Here is a 20,416-nt window from a genome sequence, read left to right on the forward strand (position 1 = left end):
GTTGTTATCAGGATATTTTCACTAATAAAAATCTTCGTGTCCATATCATTGCAATTAGTGATTTTATTTTTAATAGGCTAGATTACCAAAAGTGCAGCTGCTTCCGCCTCAGCCAAGTCTAATGTTCTGCCTCTGTACTCTGCGTTTTCCTGCTCCTCTGTCACATCTCCCTGGAAAGCCCTTGTCCCCCATGCTTGTGTACCCAACTTCCAGTCCTGCAATGTCCAAACCTGATACCAGAATTTAGATAAGTTGTCCAACATCCACCTCCTTTCTTCTTCCTCACCTTAACATTGTAGCAGTGCGCCTGGTCCAGGCAGTGGTTCACAATTGGTTGAGGCCAATCATGACAATCCTGTTTTCATTTTTTCTAATCATCTTTGTAGCTAGGAATGGCAAAGTGACCCAGTCTGGGCAAATGAAGCATAATTAGAAGTGGGTGGCAAAGCAGAAGCAGGGAGCATTGGGAAATATTCTTGTTTCCCTGATCCGAAGAGATGATGCACAAGTTTTGACCCTTTTATTGTCTTTCTTCTCCCTTATTCCTTCCATGGACTTGGATGTGATATCCAGCCAGAGCCATAGCAGCCATCTTGTGATAATGAAGAAAAGTCCAAGAGAATAGCGGAGAGAGACCTAATCCTGACATCTCTGGGACACTGAGCCATTACCAGCAATCATCTACCTCCAAAAGTTTTGTTATGTAAGAAAAATAAAATCCCAGAGTTCCCACTGTGGCACAGTGAGTTGGGCAGTGTTTTGGGAGCACTGGGATGCAGGTTTGATCCTCAGCCCGGCAGAGTAGGTTAAAGATCTGGCATTGCCATAGCTGTGGCATAGTTGCAACTGCAGCTCAGATTTGATTCCTGGCTCAGGAACTCCATATGCTGCAGGGTGGCCTAAAATAAAATAAAATAGGAGTTCCCGTCGTGGTGCAGTGGTTAATTAATCTGACTAGAAACCATGAGGTTGCAGGTTTGATCCTTGGCCTTGCTCAGTGGGTTAAGGATCCAGTGTTGCCGTGAGCTGTTGTGTAGGTTGCAGATTCAGCTTAGATCCTGCATTGCTGTGGCTGTGGCATAGGCCGGCGGCTACAGCTTCGATTAGATCCCTAGCCTGGGAACCTCCATATGCCACGGGAGTGGCCCCAGAAAAGACAAAAAGACAAAATAATAAAAATAAAATAAAATAAAATAAAATCCTTATTTGTTTAAGTCAGTGAAATTGGGAGTTTTTACATTTGCAGCCAAACATATCCTTTACTTGTCCTCTTTGGAAAGTCTTATTTCCATTGGTGTCACCATATTTAGAATACCACCAGTGATCCGAAACAGTTTTAGAAGCCTATTAGGGACTTGCCTTCAAAGGCTCTTGAGGCATGGGTTCCAAAGGCACTTGGAGTTAAGTGTGGTCATACCCTTTACCCTTAGTGTTACCTGCTCTCTGCTTGTTATTCCAGGCCCAACTTCCAACGACAGAAGGTGAAGGGGCCATATCCTCCTTCTTCCTGTCCTTGACAAATACGTTTCCTCAGGAGGTGAGTGGAAGATTAGGGGAGGTTGGAAACCTTTCTCAGCAGCACCCACTGAGCCCAGTGCAATGGCATTAACCCTCCTTCTGTAGGGTAGGCAGCGAGGACAGCTGCTGCCATGTCCAGTGTGATAATAGCAGCCATGCAGGCAGTGGCCTCAGCAGACTGTTGCAGTATTGTGGCCAACTACATTGTCCATTTCCCAGCTGCTCTTGGTTCCTGTCCACGTCCCAAGTCTGGGTCTGCAGTCTGCTTACAAATTTTCTGAGCTTCCTGATGTCTTCCGATAGATTATTTTTCCGGCTTAAATTAGCCAGAGCCAGTTTCTGTCACTCACAACCAAGAAAATCCATGGGTCTGTCCTAGCCTGGCTCTTTGGGTGCTTCTAAACAGATCTGAAGATAATTACTTCTTGGTTGTGCCCATGGGCGCCTAGGATGCATAATACTGGTGGCAACCCCAGCACCAAGCAGCCTGACTGACTATCTCCCACCCAGCCAGGCAACGGTTTCAATAGAAAAACTGGTGAATTGAGTCGTGAGTCAGTCATGCCAGAACTGACTGAGAAATCATAATGATCAGCTGATTTTAGAGATCTGCTGTGTCTTAGACACCGTTCTTGTAGCCTCACAAGATTACCTTATTCACCTCGTCCCAAAGCCCAGTGAGTAAAGAATTACTATCCCCACTTGGTTTGAGAATATACAGAGTTTCTCTGCTTTACTTTTAGTCTTTTCTCTCCACAGACCTCACTGGCACTCAATATGTCTGATTAAAGTTCCTAAGGCATCAAATCGACCACCTTAGGTGACAATCAACTCTGATTCTTCTCAGCAGAGTTCAAGAACATAAATGCTTGGCTCTTCGGAGGGCTCAAAAAATGTTTGTGAAATGCAATCAGTGGCATGGGAACACCTCTGGGCTACATTTCCCGGGCAGGTGGTGGCCTGAAGCGGCTGGGGGTCTCGTGCATGAGTGCAGGATAGAATCAGGGAAGAGGCAGAAGGTTTTCCCTCCACCCTGCCCTGCACTGCTCAACCTCTGACTTTGACCAAGATGCTTCATGCTCAGTGTTTCTTCTTCTTTTCTCTTTTTTTTCCTATCTCTATTTCCACTTCTTCCCTTCCACCCACCTCTTCCAAAGCATTAATTAACAGCACAGGCATTCCCATTGTGGCTCAGCAGTAACAAACCTGACTAGTATCCACGAGGATGCTGGTTCGATCCCTGGCCTCGTTCAGTAGGTTAAGGATCCAGTATTGCTGTGAGCTATGCTGTAGGTCGTAGTTGCAGCTCTGATCTGGCATTGTTGTTGCTGCGGTGTAGGCTGGCAGCTGCAGCTCTGATTCAACCCCTAGCCTGGGAACCTCCATATGCCTCCGGTGTGGCCCTAAAAAAAAAAGTGCAAAAAAAGGATTAAGTGCACACATGATGTCACCCTACCGTTGTTTCCAGCAGAGTTTACCAACCATGTACATCAATAGTATTCAGTAAATATTGGTTACATGAGTACATTTTCAAAGATTTTTCTTTCTCAGGCCCCACCTTTGCTGCTGAGCCTTCTGACCTCCTGGAAACTCTATCACATTTCCTCTGCCACATTCTCCAAGTTTTACTTGAAGAGCCTAAAATCCTTCCATGTCTTCAATTTCCCTGTCTTGCTTCTTCAGAAGAAAAGGGAGCCTTTTTGCCATTCACAGGGGGGAGGACCAGCCTCTTCTGAAGGGATGAGAATGGCAGCAGTGGCCTGAAGAGCTGGCTGATATGGAGATCCTGGACCCCACCAGCCTGAGAGGCAGGGTTTTGGGGAGGCTGGTGAGGCTGGTGAGGCCCAGCTCTGCCAGGTCATCAGCATCATCCTCAGCCTCTTTCTCTTTTAAGGGCAATTAGCCCCTCTGGGTTTTGCAGAACAATTCTCCCTTTGGCGTGGGAGCTTCACAAGCACTTATGGAATGAATGAAGGAACTGATTCCTGCAGAACCAAAGTGTGAAAGAAGGTAGTAAACATGCCAGAATGAGGGAAGAGGTTATGGGAATCAAATGTGGATTAGCTCCAAATGTCAGAGATGACAAGTAGAGGGACAAGTGCTTTCTAGGGAGGATGGTGGTCCACTTCCCTCCAGGTACATCTGCCCCAGATTCAGTCCTTCTCACCTTCATCTAAAACCTCTTAAGGCATCTCCTCCCAACCTCACTTCCCAAACACTGATTTGATTGGACCCCCAGTTACCTCAAACCCTCATGGGTGATTGCTTTCTAGCAAAAAAAAAAAAAAAAAGTTTCTTACGCCTTTGCTTCTCTCCTTCAGTCTTCTTACCAGAAAAGCTTACTTTGCACAATCCCTGCAGACTAATCATCCAGCCACACTGGACTCTTCTCTCTAACACCAGAACCCCCTCCTCAGTCCTATCATTGTTTCTAACCCAAGATGTTGGACATAATCCCTTGTGCTGTACCATAGGACCTCATTGCTTATCCATTCTAAATATAGTAGTTTGCATCTGCCAACCCCAGACTCCCAGTCCATCCTACCCTCTCCCCTCTCCCCTACTGGCAAATGCAATTCTGGTCTCCATGTCCATGATCTGTTTATGTTTTGTAAATAAGATCATCTGTGCTATATTTTAGACCCCATATATAAATGATATCATGTGGTATTTTTTTTTTTTTTTGGTCTTTTTGCCTTTTCTAGGGCCGCACCAGGGGCATATGGAGGTTCTCAGGCTAGGGGTCCAATCGGAGCTGTAGCCACTGACCCACACCAGAGCCACAGCAACGTGGGACCCGAGCCACGTCTGCGACCTACACCACAGCTCATGGCAACACCGGATCCTTAACCCACTGAGCAAGGGCAGGGACCGAACCCGCAACCTCATGGTTCCTAGTCGGATTCATTAACCATTGAGCCATGACGGGAACTCCATCATATGGTATTTGTCTTTCTCTTTCTGGCTTTCTTCACTTAGTATGAGAATCTCTAGTTCCATCCATGTTGCTGCAGATGACATTATTTTGTTCTTTCTGTGGCTGAGTAGTATTCCATTGTGTATATGTACCATGTCTTCTTAATCCATTTCTCTGCTAATGGACATTTAGGTTGTTTCTATGTCTTGGCTATGGTGAATAGTGCTGCAATGAACATAGCGGTGCATATATATCTTTTTGAATGAAAGTGTTGCCTAGATATATGCCCAGGAGTGGGATTGCTAGATCATATGGCAGTTCTATATTTAGTTTTCTGAGGAACCCCCGTACTGTTTTCCACAGTGGTTGTACCAATTTACATTCCCACCAATAGTGAAGGAGGGCTGATGCTCCCTCTTGAACCATCCAGCTCAGGGCTTAGCTTCCTCTCCCCCATTCCATCAGAGTAGATCCTAGTGCTTCAGCATGGGGTGGGCTCCAATGGCTTGGCCCACCCTGTCTCATTTCCTAAGTAAGTGACCTGGGACAAGGGTGTTCATCTCTCTGAGGTTTCAGTTTCTTCCTGTGAAAAATAGATATAATAATAGTACATACCTCATAGATTGGTAGGGGAATTAAATGAGACAGTGCGTGTGCCTGGCACATGGAAGTGCCCCAGGTAGTTATTGTGATTATCCCTTTGTGCTCTGTCTTACTTCTGAAGCCCTGGAGTGTTGTCTGTGCCGCTTAGCTGGTACTTAATTATCTACTAGTTGATATCTTTTATGAACTATTCATAACTTTGTTTAATTTTGTGTGTGTATGTTCAACTTCCCAATTAGATTTTAAGCACCTCTAGGACTGAACCAGATGCCTTCTTTATATTCCCAACACAGACTAGGTGAGGGCTAAGTTTAAAAAAAAAAAAAAGGCACAAATGATTGCTTATTGAAATGAGGAATAAAATGTCCAGTGTTTGTATAGCCCACAATTTCTCCTGATCCTCATAACAATCCTATAAGGCAGGCATGGTTATCCCCATTTTACAGGTGAGGAAACTGAGGTTCACAGGGAAGAAGTCACTTGAGTTCCTTAGGTCAGGGTCCTTTCCTGCTTCACAATGGCCTCCTTCAGCTTTTAGCAATTCTGGCAATGCCTCCCTCCTGTGCTCTCATGCCCAAATACATCTCATGCCCAGGTCAAGATCCCTGCCAGCCTCCTTCCATGTGCCCAGGGGTGAGATGTTTGTGATATTTCATTAAATGAAAAAAGCTGGTTATGAAAGAGCAGGGACATGCACATGCCCACAGTTAGCACATGTCACCTAGAAAGCAGGCTGTAAGGGTCTTTATGTGACCAACTACCGGTCATCTTAGGAGGTGGAAGTGTGATGGATTTTAGCTTTCTTCTTCCTTACCTATAGTTTTTACTGCAACCACCTTTATAAATAGAGTAAAACAATACGAGTCAGTGGCCTTCAAAACTCTCTTTGCTCCCTTGCCCCTCCCAGTTTCCTTTTTCTAAAAGATGCTCTCAATCTGAGGCAACCTTTTCCCTCTCCACCTCCTGCCAGGTGGGCAGAGGCCCGTCCCTGGCACGTATTTGTCACCGGTTTGAAATGCAGGGGAGGCTCGGGGAGGGAAAAGTGATTGGTGTGGGGTGGGAATTTGGGGATTCTTTTATCCCCTGCATCTCAAAGGCTGACAGGCTCTTGAGGGGTGGAAATGACTGGTAATTAGTGAACCTTCTCTGCGCACACACTAAAGACACACTTCACAGTCTGCGTGACCTCTTCAGCCCGGTGAGGCTTTGTTATGTAGATGCTCTTAATTGGGTGAGTCACTTACTGCAAACAGCTTCGGGAGAGAGCACCGTGGGCTGTTTCAGGGAAGCTTCCAGCCAGGGGTTCTAACTCAGAAGTCACAGGTGCTGGCTGCGGTGGCTGCTAAGTAACTTCGTCCCCACCCGTGGGAGTGGTCCCCGCGTCTGGGACTCCTCAAGGCGAGCCTTTGGGGGGATGTTAAGAGAGGGCCTTCATCTTCCTCCTCCCCCTGCCTCCTATCCTTCCCAGTTTATGGATTCTTGTTCCAGGCAAGACTAGGAATATCTTGAGATATAAACTGAGTTCCCTACACTCAAGGAACTCTCCCCACCCAGTTGGGGAGGTTGGGAAAGAAATAAACGTACGTGACAATACCAAATAGCAGGTCTTAATGTCAGGCATGTGTTAGAGGCTTTACCATGTGGTTTCAGGCCTGGATCCATCACTAAGGGCTGGGGTGTTGGAGGAAGCTGATCAACAAGGTGAGCAGCACTGGGAAGGGGTGAGGGGAGAGGGATCCCCACGAAGAGGAGACTTTATGAACAAAGGCATTGCCAGGTCACTGTGGCACATACAGTCATGGCCCCTAGCACACTGAGCTTGGCTCAGATGACAGATACAGAGTGCACTTGGGGGGAAGTTCTCATCTTGGCTCAGCGGAAATGAATCTGACTAGCATCCATGAGGACGCAGGTTCAATCCCTGGCCTCGCTCAGTGGGTTAAGGATCCGGTGTTGCTGTGAGCTGTGGTGTAGGTCACAGAGGCGGCTCAGATCTGGCATTGCTGTGGCGGGGGTGTAGGCCGGCAGCTGCAGCTCTGATTTGACCCCTAGCCTGGGAACCTCCACATGCCGCAGGTATGGCCCTAAAAAGCAAAAATTAAAAATAAAAATAAAAAAACCCAGAGTGCAGTGGGGAAATGGTTCAGCACGTCCTCAGATGCACTTCATTTCCATTGTTGTCACTTGTGGCTGTTGGTCCTAAGGTGTCCCATGGTCCCCTTCCCTCAGAGGAGGGCACAACGCACGTAGACTTTCAACGCATCAGCGCAAAAGGCCCTGTGCTGTCTGGGTCAGGTGTTGTGGTGAATGGCTCCATCTTGGCTCCCTCATCCTTGACTCCCAAACAGATGTCAAATCTGGGCAGTCACACTGCAGTCTTTTTGCAGTCTCCCCCTTCAGGCTCTCACCACCCTTTGTGAGGTTAGGGATGCCCTGTCAGAGCCCGTGAGGACATTCTCCTGTCTGTATGTCCCCACCCTCTCCAATCCATCTTCCCCATGGCTGTGAGACTGAATGTGCTCAACACAGCTGTGATCCCATCACTCCCATGTGCTCACAACCTCCGTGGCTCTTCATGATCTGGCCTTTGCCTGCCTCTTTTGCTCGCTCCCCATCTGCAAGGTCAGCAGTGACCTCCCTGTTGTCAAATCCAGTGGTGAAATCTCTGTCCTCAATTTATTTGACCTTAAGCCCTGGATAAGTTAATCATTGTTGTCTTTTATTCCAATATTTTGTTTATAAAAATTAACATGGAAAAAATTTAAAGAACAGGATAATGCACCCCTAATTCCCTTCATCTAGACTCTTCAGCTCTTGACATGTTACCAGGTAACATGTATATCTCTCTCACACACACAGACAAACACACGCTCACACACACACTTTTTTTTTTCTGAACCATTGGCAAGCTGTAGGCATCTTGATACTTATCTAAATGTCTTCAACTCGCATCTCCTAAGGAAAAGAACATTCTCTTATGAAGCTGCAATACAATTAGCACACCAGAGAAAGGTCATGTTAATTTAATATTATCAGTAATGTCACCGAATTTTTCCAACTTAAGCATTCCCCCCTGCCCCTAACATGTTTTTTTTTTTTTAACTTTTCCCCCCAGATCCAGTAGCTAATAAAGGATCATGCATTGCACTTAGTTGTCATGTCTCTTTTGTCCATTTTAATCTAGAACATTCCTCCCTGCTTCCTTTGTTCCCCCACAATATGACATTTTAGACAGTCTACTCCCATCGTTTTTTTTTTTTACTTTTAAAAAAATACGTATAGTTGATTTACAAGATTATAACATGGTGATTCATAAATTCAAAGATTATACTCCATTTACAGTTGTTATAAAATATTGGCTATATTCCCTGTGCAGAACAATATATCCTCATAGCTAATTTGTTTTATACATAGTAGTTTATATCTCTTAATCCTCTACACCCCCCTTGCCTCTCCCCAGTGGTAATCACTAGTCTATTCTCTATATCTGTGAGTCTGTTTCTTTTTTGTTATAGTCACTAGTTTGTTTTACCTTTTAGGTTCTACAGATAAGCGATAACATACAGTTCTTTCTTGTCTTTCTCTGACTTATTTCACTAAGCATAATACCCTCCAAGTTAGAACCATTGTCTTGAAGAATGTCCCACTTTTTGGATTTGTCTGTTTCCTCATGAGTAGCTTCTGGCCAAACATTCTGGGTGGTGTGTATGTCCTATTGTGTCACATCAGAGGCCTGTGTTGTCAGGTTGTCTCACCCTTGGAGACGATGGTTTGAGCTCCTGGGTCGGTTGTAACCACCCAGTTTCTTCACTGTAAAGGGATGTTTTTCCTTTGTAATTTACAGGCATTCTATGGGAGGATACTGGAGACCATGTGAATCCCCCCTTCACCCAGTGCTTTCAGCATCCCTCGATGATCCTTGGCTGAAATGGTCGTGGTATTGGAACCCCACCTCTTTGGTCACTTTTTTCTCTTGGCTTCTAGGGCCTGACTTGCTTCTGGTTCTTCCTTACCTCTCCAGCTGCTCAGTCTCAGTCTCTCCAAGGACCGTCCTTTCTCCTTGACCTCTGTTGGTGCCCTAGGGCCCAATCCAGAGCTCTTGTTTCATCCTCTCTTGTGGCTTTAAATGCCATCTAAAAGCTGGGGACTCTCAAATTTCTAACTCTGGTACAGATCTGTTTCCTTTGCTTTCATGTGTCCACCTTGCTCCTTGACATTGCCATGTGTATGTCTGTAAGTCACCTCCAACTTCTCAGGTCCAGAAGTGCTCCCCAGATTCCCCCCATCCCGAAATGTGCTCATCCATTTCAGCATGACAGATCCATCCTTAGTTGCTCAAGCCACAGTCCTGGAGTTACCATTGACTCCTGTGTGTCTCAAACTCTTCATGTCAAATCCAGTGGGAAATTCTGCTGATGCCGTCTTCAAGATACATCCAGGCTCTGTTCACTCTCTCCAGGATTCCTGCCATAGCTGGCTGTCTGATCTTCTTGCTTCTGCCTTTCCTGGCCCCTGGTCTGTTCTCGACACTGCAGCCAGAACAATCCTGATGAAATGTGGGTCCTCGCTCAAGCCTCCTCATCTCTCTTGGAGTGAAAGCCTAAGCCCTGACTTGAGTCTGTCAGGCGATAGATGATCTGCACACCCCTGCCACTGCCCTATACCCTACCCTGCTGCGTGATTTCGTTTACTATTACTCTCCCTCTTGTTCACTCCACTCCAGCCACTCTGACATCCTTGTTGTTTCCCAAACCTGCCAGGCAACCTCCTGCCTCAGGGCCTTTGCACTTGCTATTCTGGCTTCCTGAACATTTTCTCCGAGATGTCCCCCTGGCTCTCTCTTACTTCCCTCAGGTCTTGGCCTTAATATCACTTTCTTAGTGGGTCCTTCTGATCCCTCTTTCTACCCCTGGCACTTTTTATCCCCCTTCTCTGCTGTATTGTTCTCCATGGTACTTATCACCACCTGACATACTTTGTCCTTAGTCATTTATTATCTTCCCCCACTGCTGAAAGTAAGCTCTACAAGGGTAGAAACACTGTTTGCTTTACTGCTGTTGCTAGACTACTGTCCAGCATACAGCCAGCACTCAGTACTTTTTTTTTTTTTTTGTCTTTTTAGGGCCGCACCTGAAGCATATGGAAGTTCCTGGGCTGGGTGTTGAATCAGAGCTGTATCTGCCAGCCTACTCCACAGCCACAGCAACGTGGGGTCTGAGCTGTGTCTGCGACCTACACCACAGCTCATGGCAATGCCGGATCCTTAACCCACTGAGCAGGGCCAGGGATCGAACCTGTGTCCTCATGGAAACTAGTTGGGTTTGTCACCGCTGAGCCACAATGGGAACTCCTCAGTAAGTATTTTTGAATAAATGAATTGAATGAATGAATTTCCAGTACCTCAGCATAAACTGTTTTTGGATTCTAAGTAACGGTAATCTACAATGTCTGCGTTTTCTCCTGGCCAGTAGTAGCCATTATAGTGGATTGGTGACTAGGGTGTGCCTCAGATTGGGGTTCGGGGCTTATATCATAGCCCTGAGATGGAACCCATGAATCTAGCATTGGCATGTGTCTCTTACATCTACACATATGTACTTACATGTATGTTTGTGGGCTTTTGTGTGTGCTTTTGTGTGCGAGTCCGTGACAGGGTAGTCATGTATCAAGGTTCATGATCCTTCTGTGTTTCCTCCTCTGAGAAAATAGCACATGCATTTTTGGGCTGTAGAACTTTTGTGTGCCTGTGAACGCCTCTGCTTCCAGCTGCAGCATCTCGAGGCCTCAGCCCACCTGTACTTTGGAGCTGAGGAGCCATCAAAAGCTTGGAGCAGCTGTCCTGGGACATGTATCTTTCTGGCTGGGGTGACACTCTGCCCTTGGAAGCACTTGAGTTCAAGTTCACCACTCAAGCACAAGCAATGTGACAACATGACAACACAAGACTAAGAGACATTTCAAAGCTTTTGCATTTGCTGTTCCCTCTGCCTGGAAAACCCTTCTCCCAAGTCTTCTTATGGCTGGCTCCATTGTATTATCCAGACTTCAGCTTAAATGTTGCTCCCCTTAGAGAAACTGCCCCAGAACATTCCACAGCTGCTTGAAGCTGTGGTTTGTGCATCACAAAAGCACTGTGAGTGGGGCTGAGGTCCATCCGGTGCTTTGCACATTCAGGATTTCACAGGAGAAAGGCTCTGAAGGACTAGCAGAAACCTTGGGTATTGTATCTAAATTAGCACCCCTGCCCCCGCTCTCTCTCGCAGTGTCTGTTTTTTTTATTCTTTTAGGGCCACACCCATGGCAATGGAAATTCCCAGGCTAGGGGTCAAGTTGGAGCTGTAGCTGCCAGCCTTCGCCATAGCCATAGCAATGTGTGATGTAAGCTGCATCTGCAACCTACACCACAGCTTGTGGCACCACTAGATCCTTAACCTATTGTTCAATCCAGGGATTGAACCAGCATCCTCATGGATACCAGTCGGTTCTTAACCTGCTGAGCCACAACGGGAACTCCACACATTGTCCGCTTTTGTCTTCATAGCACTCGTCAGTGCTATCTAACATCATGTATTTCACATTCTTAAAAAAAATTAAAGCATAGTTGATTTACAATGTTGTGCCAATTTCTGCTCTGCAGCAAAGTGGCCTAGTCATACATATACATACATTCCTTTTCCTATATTCTATCATGTTATATCCCAAGAGATTGGATATGGTTTTCTGTGCTATACAGCAGGACCTCATTGCTTATCCATTCTAAATGTAGTAGTTTGCATCTTCTTAATCCAAACTCCCAATACATCACACTCACTCCCCCTCCTCCTTGGTAACCACAAGTCTGTGCTCTGTGTCTGTGAGTCTGTTTTGTAGATAGGTATATCTGTGCTGTATTTAGATTCCACACAAAAGTGGTATCACATAGTATTTGTCTTTCTCCTTCTAACTTATGTCATAGTATGAGTTCACCCATGTTGCTGCAAATGGCATTATTTTGTTCTTTTTTATGGCTGAGTAGTATTCCATCACATATATGTACCACATATTCTTAATCCATTCCTCTGCTAATGGACATTTAGGTTGTTTCTATGTCTTGGCTATGGTGAACAGTGCTGCAATGAACATAGGGGTGCATATATCTTTTTGAATGATATATATGGATATATGCCCAGGAGTGGGATTACTGGGTCATATGGTAGTTCTATATTTAGTTTTCTGGTGTACGTCCATACCGTTTTCCACAGCGGTTATACCAATTTACATTCCCACCCACAGTGTCGTATTACACATATTTGAACTTGTATTATTTATTTATTTTTTTTAGGAATTTTAATTTTAATTTTATTTTATTTTTTTGTCTTTTTTTTTTTTTTTTTTTTTTTTGCTATTTCTTTGGGCCGCTCCTGCAGCATATGGAGGTTCCCAGGCTAGGGGTCGAATCGGAGCTGTAGCCACCGGCCTACGCCAGAGCCACAGCAACATGGGATCCGAGCCGCGTCTGCAACCTACACCACAGCTCACGGCAACGCCAGATCGTTAACCCACTGAGCAAGGGCAGGGACTGAACCCGCAACCTCATGGTTCCTAGTCGGATTCGTTAACCACTCCGCCACGACGGGAACTCCTTGAGCTTGTATTATTTATCTACTTGTTTCATGGCTCTTCCCACAAGAATGTAAACCTCACAGGAGTAAGGACCATATATCTTGGTCCTTATTGTCCCCCCCACCCGCCGCCAAGTACCTGAGACACAGAAGGTGTTGAAGAAATGTTTACTAATGGGTACATTCCTTCCTTTTATTTTGGGGAGCTGTACATACTTACTTGTATTTTTATTTTAGTAAAATGGCTCTAGCTCCTTAGATCCATGAGTTTACACTTAAGGAAACCAAGGCTGTTAGGAGTGAGAGTTTCTCCAGGGGCACCCAGGTGGTCAGTAGCAGAGCTAGGTCTTCAACCCAAGACTCCTAGGCCAGGGCACTGTCCACTATAAGGCCGACCCCCAGCCTTGGGCATTGGTGGTGCCAGGTGCAGCTGACACCTGTTTTGCCCTTGGCTCAGAGCCGCGAAAAGAACTGGGACTTCTTTCAAAGAAGCAGGAAGAGACTGAGTTAATATTGGTAAATCACGCCAGGACCCTCGTGTGCACATTGTTATTATTGCCCCTCGTACATTCTGAAATAATCCCTGTAAATAATTATAAAAATACATCTCAGTGACAATTTTTTTTTCTTTTCTTTTCTTTCCAGGAACACCTTTATTCATCATAATCTCTTCAGGGGCAGGACAAATTGGAGCACTGGGTAGTGAATACAATTTGCAAATAGGCAATATAAGTAGAGAGAAAATTAATATGTATTCCTCAGCGCTCTAAAAGGAGAGGAAGAACATTAATAGCCATTTCCTTGCAGATATAACTTTGAAAATGTTATTTCTGATACATCAGCGTGGGGCTCCGTATGAGGAAAATGGTTACAACGTGACAAGAAGCGATTAGATGTAAAATGGCATCTTTCCAGCACCCCTGCTGTCTCTTCATCCTGTTCTTATGGGACAGAGGAGGAGTCCTGTTTTGATTTGTTCTGAAGATCACAGTTCAGGCCTGGGGTCAGCTGATTATTTGTGTCGTGACCTTGGGCCATTCCCTTCCACTTTCTAGACTTGAGTTTCCTCATCAGTAGCTGGAGCGAATGATTTCTAAAGCAGTGAGTCTGGGTGACCACAAATCCAAATTACCTGATGGTACTTGAGGGACATAAAGATGCTAGGGCACCACGTACTGAATCCGAATCCCATTGGCCAAGTTCCATATATTTGAATGGAGGTCTGGGGAGGTTCTTCAACCTCCAAGTGGCAGAAACTCCCCAAGCCAAGCTGGAAGCTGGAAGGGTAACTGGGGCTTAGACACTGCTTCCTTCTTTCCCACTGGACAGTAGAAAGGTTCCCTTTCCCTCTCAAAAGTCCAGTTATGAGCCCTCTCCCCAAGTCAGAGATGACTCCCTTCCTGAGCCGGATTAAGGCCATGGAGTATTTGGCATGTTCCAGGCAAACTGGGGAATCAGATTGCTTTCTCATTGCTGTTTTCAGGATTTGTGAGACTAATGCTAAGAAATGAGCAGTTAGCAAGGTTCATTAGCAAATTCCTTTTTTCCCCTGCCTTTTTGATGCCAGTCTCCTCCTTTTTTGATTTCAGTTACAAAAGTAGTATTTGCATATTGCAAAAAATCATGGAAGAAGCAGCCCTCTTTCCCCTCACCTTTCCCAAACGTGCTCCCTTCCCTACTCCTAGCTAATGTTGGCATTTTAATAGACAACAACAGAGCCCTTTAAGATCTGAAGAGAAGGGAAATCTGAGGCCCTGAGAATATTAATAATAGTAATAATAATTATTATCCTAATAAATAAGAACCACCAGCTAACATCTGGGCAATGAATACTCATGCCAGACATTACGATTTCATTTCACATACATTTTAAGAATTTAATCATTTGGATGGGAAGAGCAGGGAGGTGTTTTGGATTATAGAGCATCCTCAGTCCCCTCACATGTGCACACATACTCCAGAGAAGGCACTGGAAAACTTTCCTCTCTCCTACACTTTCTGAGCTTCTTCTTTTAGGCTGAAAGGAGGCTGCTTCAGCAACAAAGAGCATTTTGTATGCAGACATCCATTTTTTTTTCTTTTTCTTTCTTTTTTTTTTTTTTAATTGCAATCTGAATGTGGTGAGTCTGAACTAGGGGCCAGGGCATGATTAATGACAGCAACCATCTGAACCTGCCCAGGGGCTGGGGCTGGGCCTGAAAGAAATGAGGCCAGGCTGACTGGAATTTCGGCTGAGGATAACTAGGAAAGCTCATAAAACTTTAACTGGCCTGTCCTTCCTTCAGCTGCTGATGCACGGGGGTTGGAAGATTTAAGGAATCAGTTCCTGTTTCCCTGGTTCTGGCCGACCCCAGAATCAACTCCCTTGATTGGAAATAAACAGGATCTTCCTTTTTGTCCCCAGGAATGTGATGGAGGAAGGACTCTAGGGGAAAAGGTCTCGTCTGCCAAAGAATAATAATAATAACAAAGATGACAATAGGAATAAAATATTGCCCTCTTCATCATTGGCGATAAGGAAGTGTCCAGCTGTATGTGTTGAGCCTTCTCGCTCTCCGCATACACATTAGAGCTCCAGAACTCAGCCCAAGTTTGAATTTTCTGTTCTGTGGGCCTCATGAGTGTACTGTCCACAGTGGGCTACATGGCTCCGTTTTAGTGTCAGAAAATAGGATCACAATTACATTACTTCATGTCTGAGCATGAACCCCTCCTGAAGGGTGTGTCTCTGTCATGTGTAGCCCTGTGCTTAGTGCCTAGAACAGTGCCTGGTCCTTGGCAGCTGGGGCAGAGGGGCTAGGGTATAAAATGGGGGCAAGGCAGGGGGCCGTGGAGTGAGAGGGAACTGAGGAAGAACCTGGGTGACAGCATGACCTTCCCTTCCCTTGGTGCTCTGGGGCAGGGGCAGAGAGCTGTGTTCAGGGAGAAGCCCAGCCAGACTTGTCTCCTATATTCACTCTTGAAACTCCTCGTGTTCCCAAAGAATCATCTGCCCACTTCTGGACCAGCTGCATCTCAGCATTTGCTTTCTCCCCTCCCAAAGGGAGGTCTGTGATACCCGAAGAACCCTACCTTGTTCCTCTGTTCTAAGGTCTAACTTCCCAAAGTTAAGGGGAGTAAGGAGAGGCGAATCTAGTCCATTTCTGGAGGGCCCCTCTCCCAGTACATTCAGCAAATTATTACTCTGCTCAAGAAACTTCAATAGCTCCCTATTGTCATCAACTTACATTTCAGACATTAAATCCTACTTTATTTATTTTTGTCTTTTTGCCTTTTCTACTGCCGCTCTGCAGCATATGGAGGTTCCTAGGCTAGGGGTTTAATCGGAGCTGTAGCCACTGGCCTACACCACAGCCACAGTAACGCCAGATCTGAGCCAGGTCTGTGACCTACACCACAGCTCATAGCAACACTGTATCCTTAACCCACGAAGCAAGGCCAAGGATCGAACACGAAACTGCATAGTTCCTAGTAGGATTCATTAACCACTGAGCCATGACAGGAACTCCATTAAATCCTACTTTAACCTGAGCTATCCTGTGCTTTCTTTTTTTTCTTTTTATGTCCACACCTGCAGTATGTGGAAGTTCCCAAGCTAGAGATTGAATTGGAGCTGCAGCTGAGGCCTAGGCCACAGCCACAGCAACACCGGATCTGAGCCATGTCTGCAACCTACGTCACAACTTGAGGCAATGACAGATCCTTAACCCACTGAGAGAGGCCAGGGATTGAACTCGAAACCTCGTGGATACTGTATCAGGTTCTTAACCCAATGACCCATCATGGGAACTCCCTGAGCTTTCTTTTTTTGTGATTTCCCAATGCTCTCTCCTCTACAGTACATTGGCTTTCCTGATGTGTTCACGTAGTGGACACAAGAGCAGGTGGGGAGACATTCTAGGCTAAAGGAACAACGGAAAAAGCCAAGCAGAAGATGGGAAAAGTAGGAAAGGAGGCAGGAGAGGTAAGGGGTGATGGGATTTAAAACTTGAAGGACCATTAGAATGATGATTTGGGGCTCAAGATTTGGGGCTGTACTGTTGGATTGGGAGGAAGCCTTTGAGAGATTTGAAGTAGTGTCAAATTGGGCTTTTAGAATGATCGCCCTGGGGCTATGCAGAGAAGGGAACAGATATGAGGGGGTCTGGAAAGGTGGAAAACATTTCTGCACACTTGGCGTCATTGGTGGATAGGGTCTGTAGAACAGCCTATGCTCAGAAGACAAAGCCGGGAATGGAGGCAGGGCCATGGAGGAGATGACCTCCAGTACCCTCCTCCTGGTGGGGGGACGGAGTTCCAGGTTCATCTCTGAGTAGGTTTCAGTTTGTTTTCACATGGCCTCTCCTGCTGTCAAAGCCTTTCTAGGAAGGCCAAGGGGAAAGGTGCCTGGGAGGGCAGAGGATCACTTCCTCCTTTTCAGGCAGGAAAGGCAGACAAAAGCGGGCAATGGACCAGAGAGGGTGCGTCCAGCAGAGAAGGAGGGAGGAGCAAGGAGCTGGCCTCGGAAGAGTCCCTTTGATCCCCCTTATCTCTGGAGGGCAAGCTTTCTTTTTTGGCCTATGGGGCCTTTTGTTGCAGCATTTCCTGGAATCCCCCAAAGTAAACACAGCCAAGTCTGTGTTCTTACAGCTCCACTTTGCTGTGTCCGCTCCTTCCAGCAGAGAGAAGGGCATGCGGGTCAGCCCTCTAGAGGTTAACCCCACTCATCAGGATGCTGACACTAAGGGTTCATGTTACGATGCATTGGCAACAGGCCTGAGAGACAACCGTGGTACCCACAAAATGCTGAACCACCGTCATAATCATCACCATCAGCTGCACAGCCAGGGCTTGCTAAGTGCTGTTTAGACACATGGAAAAATGAAAATCCCTGTGAACACCCCCTTGATGGAGATGGGGAGCTACAATTATCAGAGGTCTACTGAGTGGGGGCACCTGTAATGCCTGTGAGACCTGGAATCTGGCGCCATCGGGACTCAAGTTTTTCCTTCTCTATTTGAATGGTGCCTATACCCATTGGTATGAAGGGCTGGAGAGGCCAGTTAAGGCTGGGCTGGTTCTTAGCTGCAATAAGGGACAGGTGATAATGTGACATTGAATTGGTATCTGGTAATAGCAGTTGTGTAGTGTGGGGGATGGAGGCATGAAGGCAAAAATAGGCACAGAGGAAATTAATGTTCTTTTAATTGAGGACAGGCCTGCACTTCCATTTACTGGCTGTCTGGGCTTAACTTCATCCAGCTAGGAGGCTGCAGTGGCCACCACTCACTTGGAGATCTGACCCTATGGATGACTTTGAGCCCCACATAGAACATTTACCTGTGAGAAGTGAGAAGGGATCCCTGACATTCGGGGACATCATTCAGCTCTTCTTCCCAGGGTTTATTCCAGGCAAATGGGATGCTGTTAGTTGAGCCAGCACTTTATTTACAGAAAAACTGATTTTCCTCCTGCTCCCCATGTAAACGAAAACCCTACCCCATGGGGTGTCTTTTCAATCACTCAATTCCTCCCTTCCTCTCAAAGTCGGGCAGAGGAGTTCCCGCCAAGACGTCTCTCCTCCCTGTAGCTGAGGACACTTATGTAATCCGGATTGTGACATAGAGGAAAGTCCTGCCTCTCCATGACCCTGGCTAACGGCTCCGATGGGGAGCTCCCGAAGGGAGACCTCCCTACTCCCCCAGACCCGACTGCAGCCCCATCAAAGCGGCAGGGCTCTCGGCATGGAGATGGGGGCCGCTAATCCAGTTGCTCTGACCCATTTTGGGCGATAGGGTCTGGGGAGGCCCAGGGACGGGGCACGGGGAAGCCCGGAGGTCCCTCCAGCAGGTCGGGCGAGGACGCTAAGGGCACCTGTTGCGGCGCGCGGTGCGGTGACTGAGGCGCACATGAGCTAGGCCGGGCCCAGGGCGGCGGCGGGGGCACAGCTGAGCCGAGGTTCCAGGCCAGGCCCGCGCCTTGGGCTTCCGCCGGGTCAGCTGACCGCCCAGTACGGAACTAAAAGGCCGGCGCGAGCTGCCTGCCTGCCTGCCGCTGCCGCCTCCGCGCTCCTGCTCCGCCCTCGGTACCGCGCGTCCGCCCCGTCGCCATGGCCGGGCTTGTGGTCAATGGAACTCAAGTAAGTCTGCCGGAGGGTCACCCCGCCCCCCGCCTGGGCACAGTCCGTTGGAGGGGCGTCCGGAAATTAGATGGGGCTCCCTGCTCGGCCGCAGGGGGCTGCGTCTGCAGGTGCAGAGTCGGTTTGTGCCCCGGCCTGCCCGAGTTTGCTGAGGACAGACCCAGTTTTGGGTTTGGCACCCTCTCTGGCCGTGGGAGGAGGGGTATTCCCCCGCCCTCAAGTTGCCACGATCCTCTCCAACCCTGGAGCTCACTGACCAGAGCCAGCCCGGGACCTCTCCATCAGGCCTTAGCGCAGTGCCCACAGTCTGCAGCACTTTTGGGGGCTCACAAAGTTTTCATTTCATTCATAAGTAGAAGGAAAAAAATGTTTGGGTGAAATAAACGTTTTACCATGTTTAAGTTTACACCAATGCAGTTGTAATATATATATATATATATATTTTTTTTTAAATGGTGGAAGGTACCTAAGAGAGACAAGTGAAAATCGCGATGCATTCTTGCAGGAGCTAGGGTGGGGGGTGTTCCACTGCAGACTTGCTCTGTCTCCTAACCAAAGGCGCTGCTTATCAAAGGTGGTTGATAGTTCAGCAGTTTTATTTCAACACTTGATTTCTTGTAACAGGTGTCTGTGGGGAATGGTAACACTCTAGTTTCAACCCCCCGGGTGATAGACACCCAGCCTCATTTACTGTCAGCCTTGTAGTGAAGCCTCAGGTGTTTTCGTCACTGCTGGAGGGATGGACTCAGCCATGCTGGGGCCCGGTGCCTTTTACCTGCTGGAAAAGCCAGGTGTCCTCTTTTAACTCTGATGAAGCCTGCCCTTCTCCTTTCCACCTTTCCCTGCACACTCCAGAGAAATGGATATGAAGTTTTGTAGTGCTCCTCTTGGATTGCCTAAGACAGGTAGTGTCAGGCACAGTTAGATTTTGAGATTACTTTGGGCTTAGGGAATGATTCTCCCTTAGAATTCAGAATCAAGCAGGTCAGGAAGGTACCAGCCTGGGAAAGAGGTTCAAAATGATGGGCCTTTTTAACTGGCAGGAAGAAGGGACTTCTGGGAGTTATCAAGGCTGCCTGGGGAGAGGCTGAAGGAGAGGACCTTTGCCTGAGAGGTGTCCCCATGCCTCCAGAACGTGGGTCTCTGCATTTCGGACCCACCGGTCTTTAGGGATAGCTGCTGCTCGCTTCATGGAAGACTTGGCTGTGGGGGGGGGCTGAGAACTGTCCTATGCCTTTTTTCTTTTCTCTCCCTCCATTTTTCAAACTTGATTTTTTTTTTTCTGTGCCCTCTGCTTTTAGCCCATCCCAAACAGCCTAGGGGTTCACTGACCTGTGGGTGGGGCATTTGGGGCCCTTGGGGACTATTTTAAACAGATGGAGCTGCCAGGGTAGGAGCTGAGCCAGCAGGTGCGCAGGGGGAATGCCCTTGGGTCATTAGTGTTCATATTCTAAACTTCCTAGGTCAGTGACTGAGTGGTGGCCCTGGGGTCAGGGTCATTTTAGCTTTCTGCCCCACTCAGCTTTTATAAGATGTAGCACCTTAAATGCAGTATCGCATGGCACTTCTCAAACTTTGGATTTTTTTCTTAAAGGGGTAAAAAAGTCCATTTTCCATGTGTCCATAGTGTTATTGTGTTTAATATTGCTTAACTATACA

At 46.9% G+C, this 20,416-nt stretch overlaps 1 protein-coding gene and 1 long non-coding RNA gene across 2 annotated transcripts in view; both read left to right on the plus strand.

The window, feature by feature from the left end:
* The first annotated feature begins 578 nt into the window (after positions 1-578).
* LOC125116820 (uncharacterized) lies at positions 579-15,881 on the plus strand. Its single transcript, XR_007132429.1, has 3 exons — positions 579-703; positions 1,460-1,537; positions 13,285-15,881. It is a non-coding gene; the product is annotated as an uncharacterized LOC125116820 (long non-coding RNA).
* Positions 15,882-18,254: 2,373 nt separating this feature from the next.
* The window catches only part of LRMDA (leucine rich melanocyte differentiation associated), a 1,094,312-nt gene continuing 1,092,150 nt past the window's right edge, over positions 18,255-20,416 (plus strand). Inside the window, exon 1 of the mRNA XM_047761275.1 lies at positions 18,255-18,757. Coding sequence (XP_047617231.1) covers positions 18,728-18,757 — 30 coding nt within the window. The 5' untranslated portion in view covers positions 18,255-18,727. The remainder of the gene's footprint in view (positions 18,758-20,416) is intronic.

This window comes from Phacochoerus africanus, chromosome 15, assembly GCF_016906955.1.
Source record: "Phacochoerus africanus isolate WHEZ1 chromosome 15, ROS_Pafr_v1, whole genome shotgun sequence".
NCBI lineage: Eukaryota > Metazoa > Chordata > Mammalia > Artiodactyla > Suidae > Phacochoerus > Phacochoerus africanus.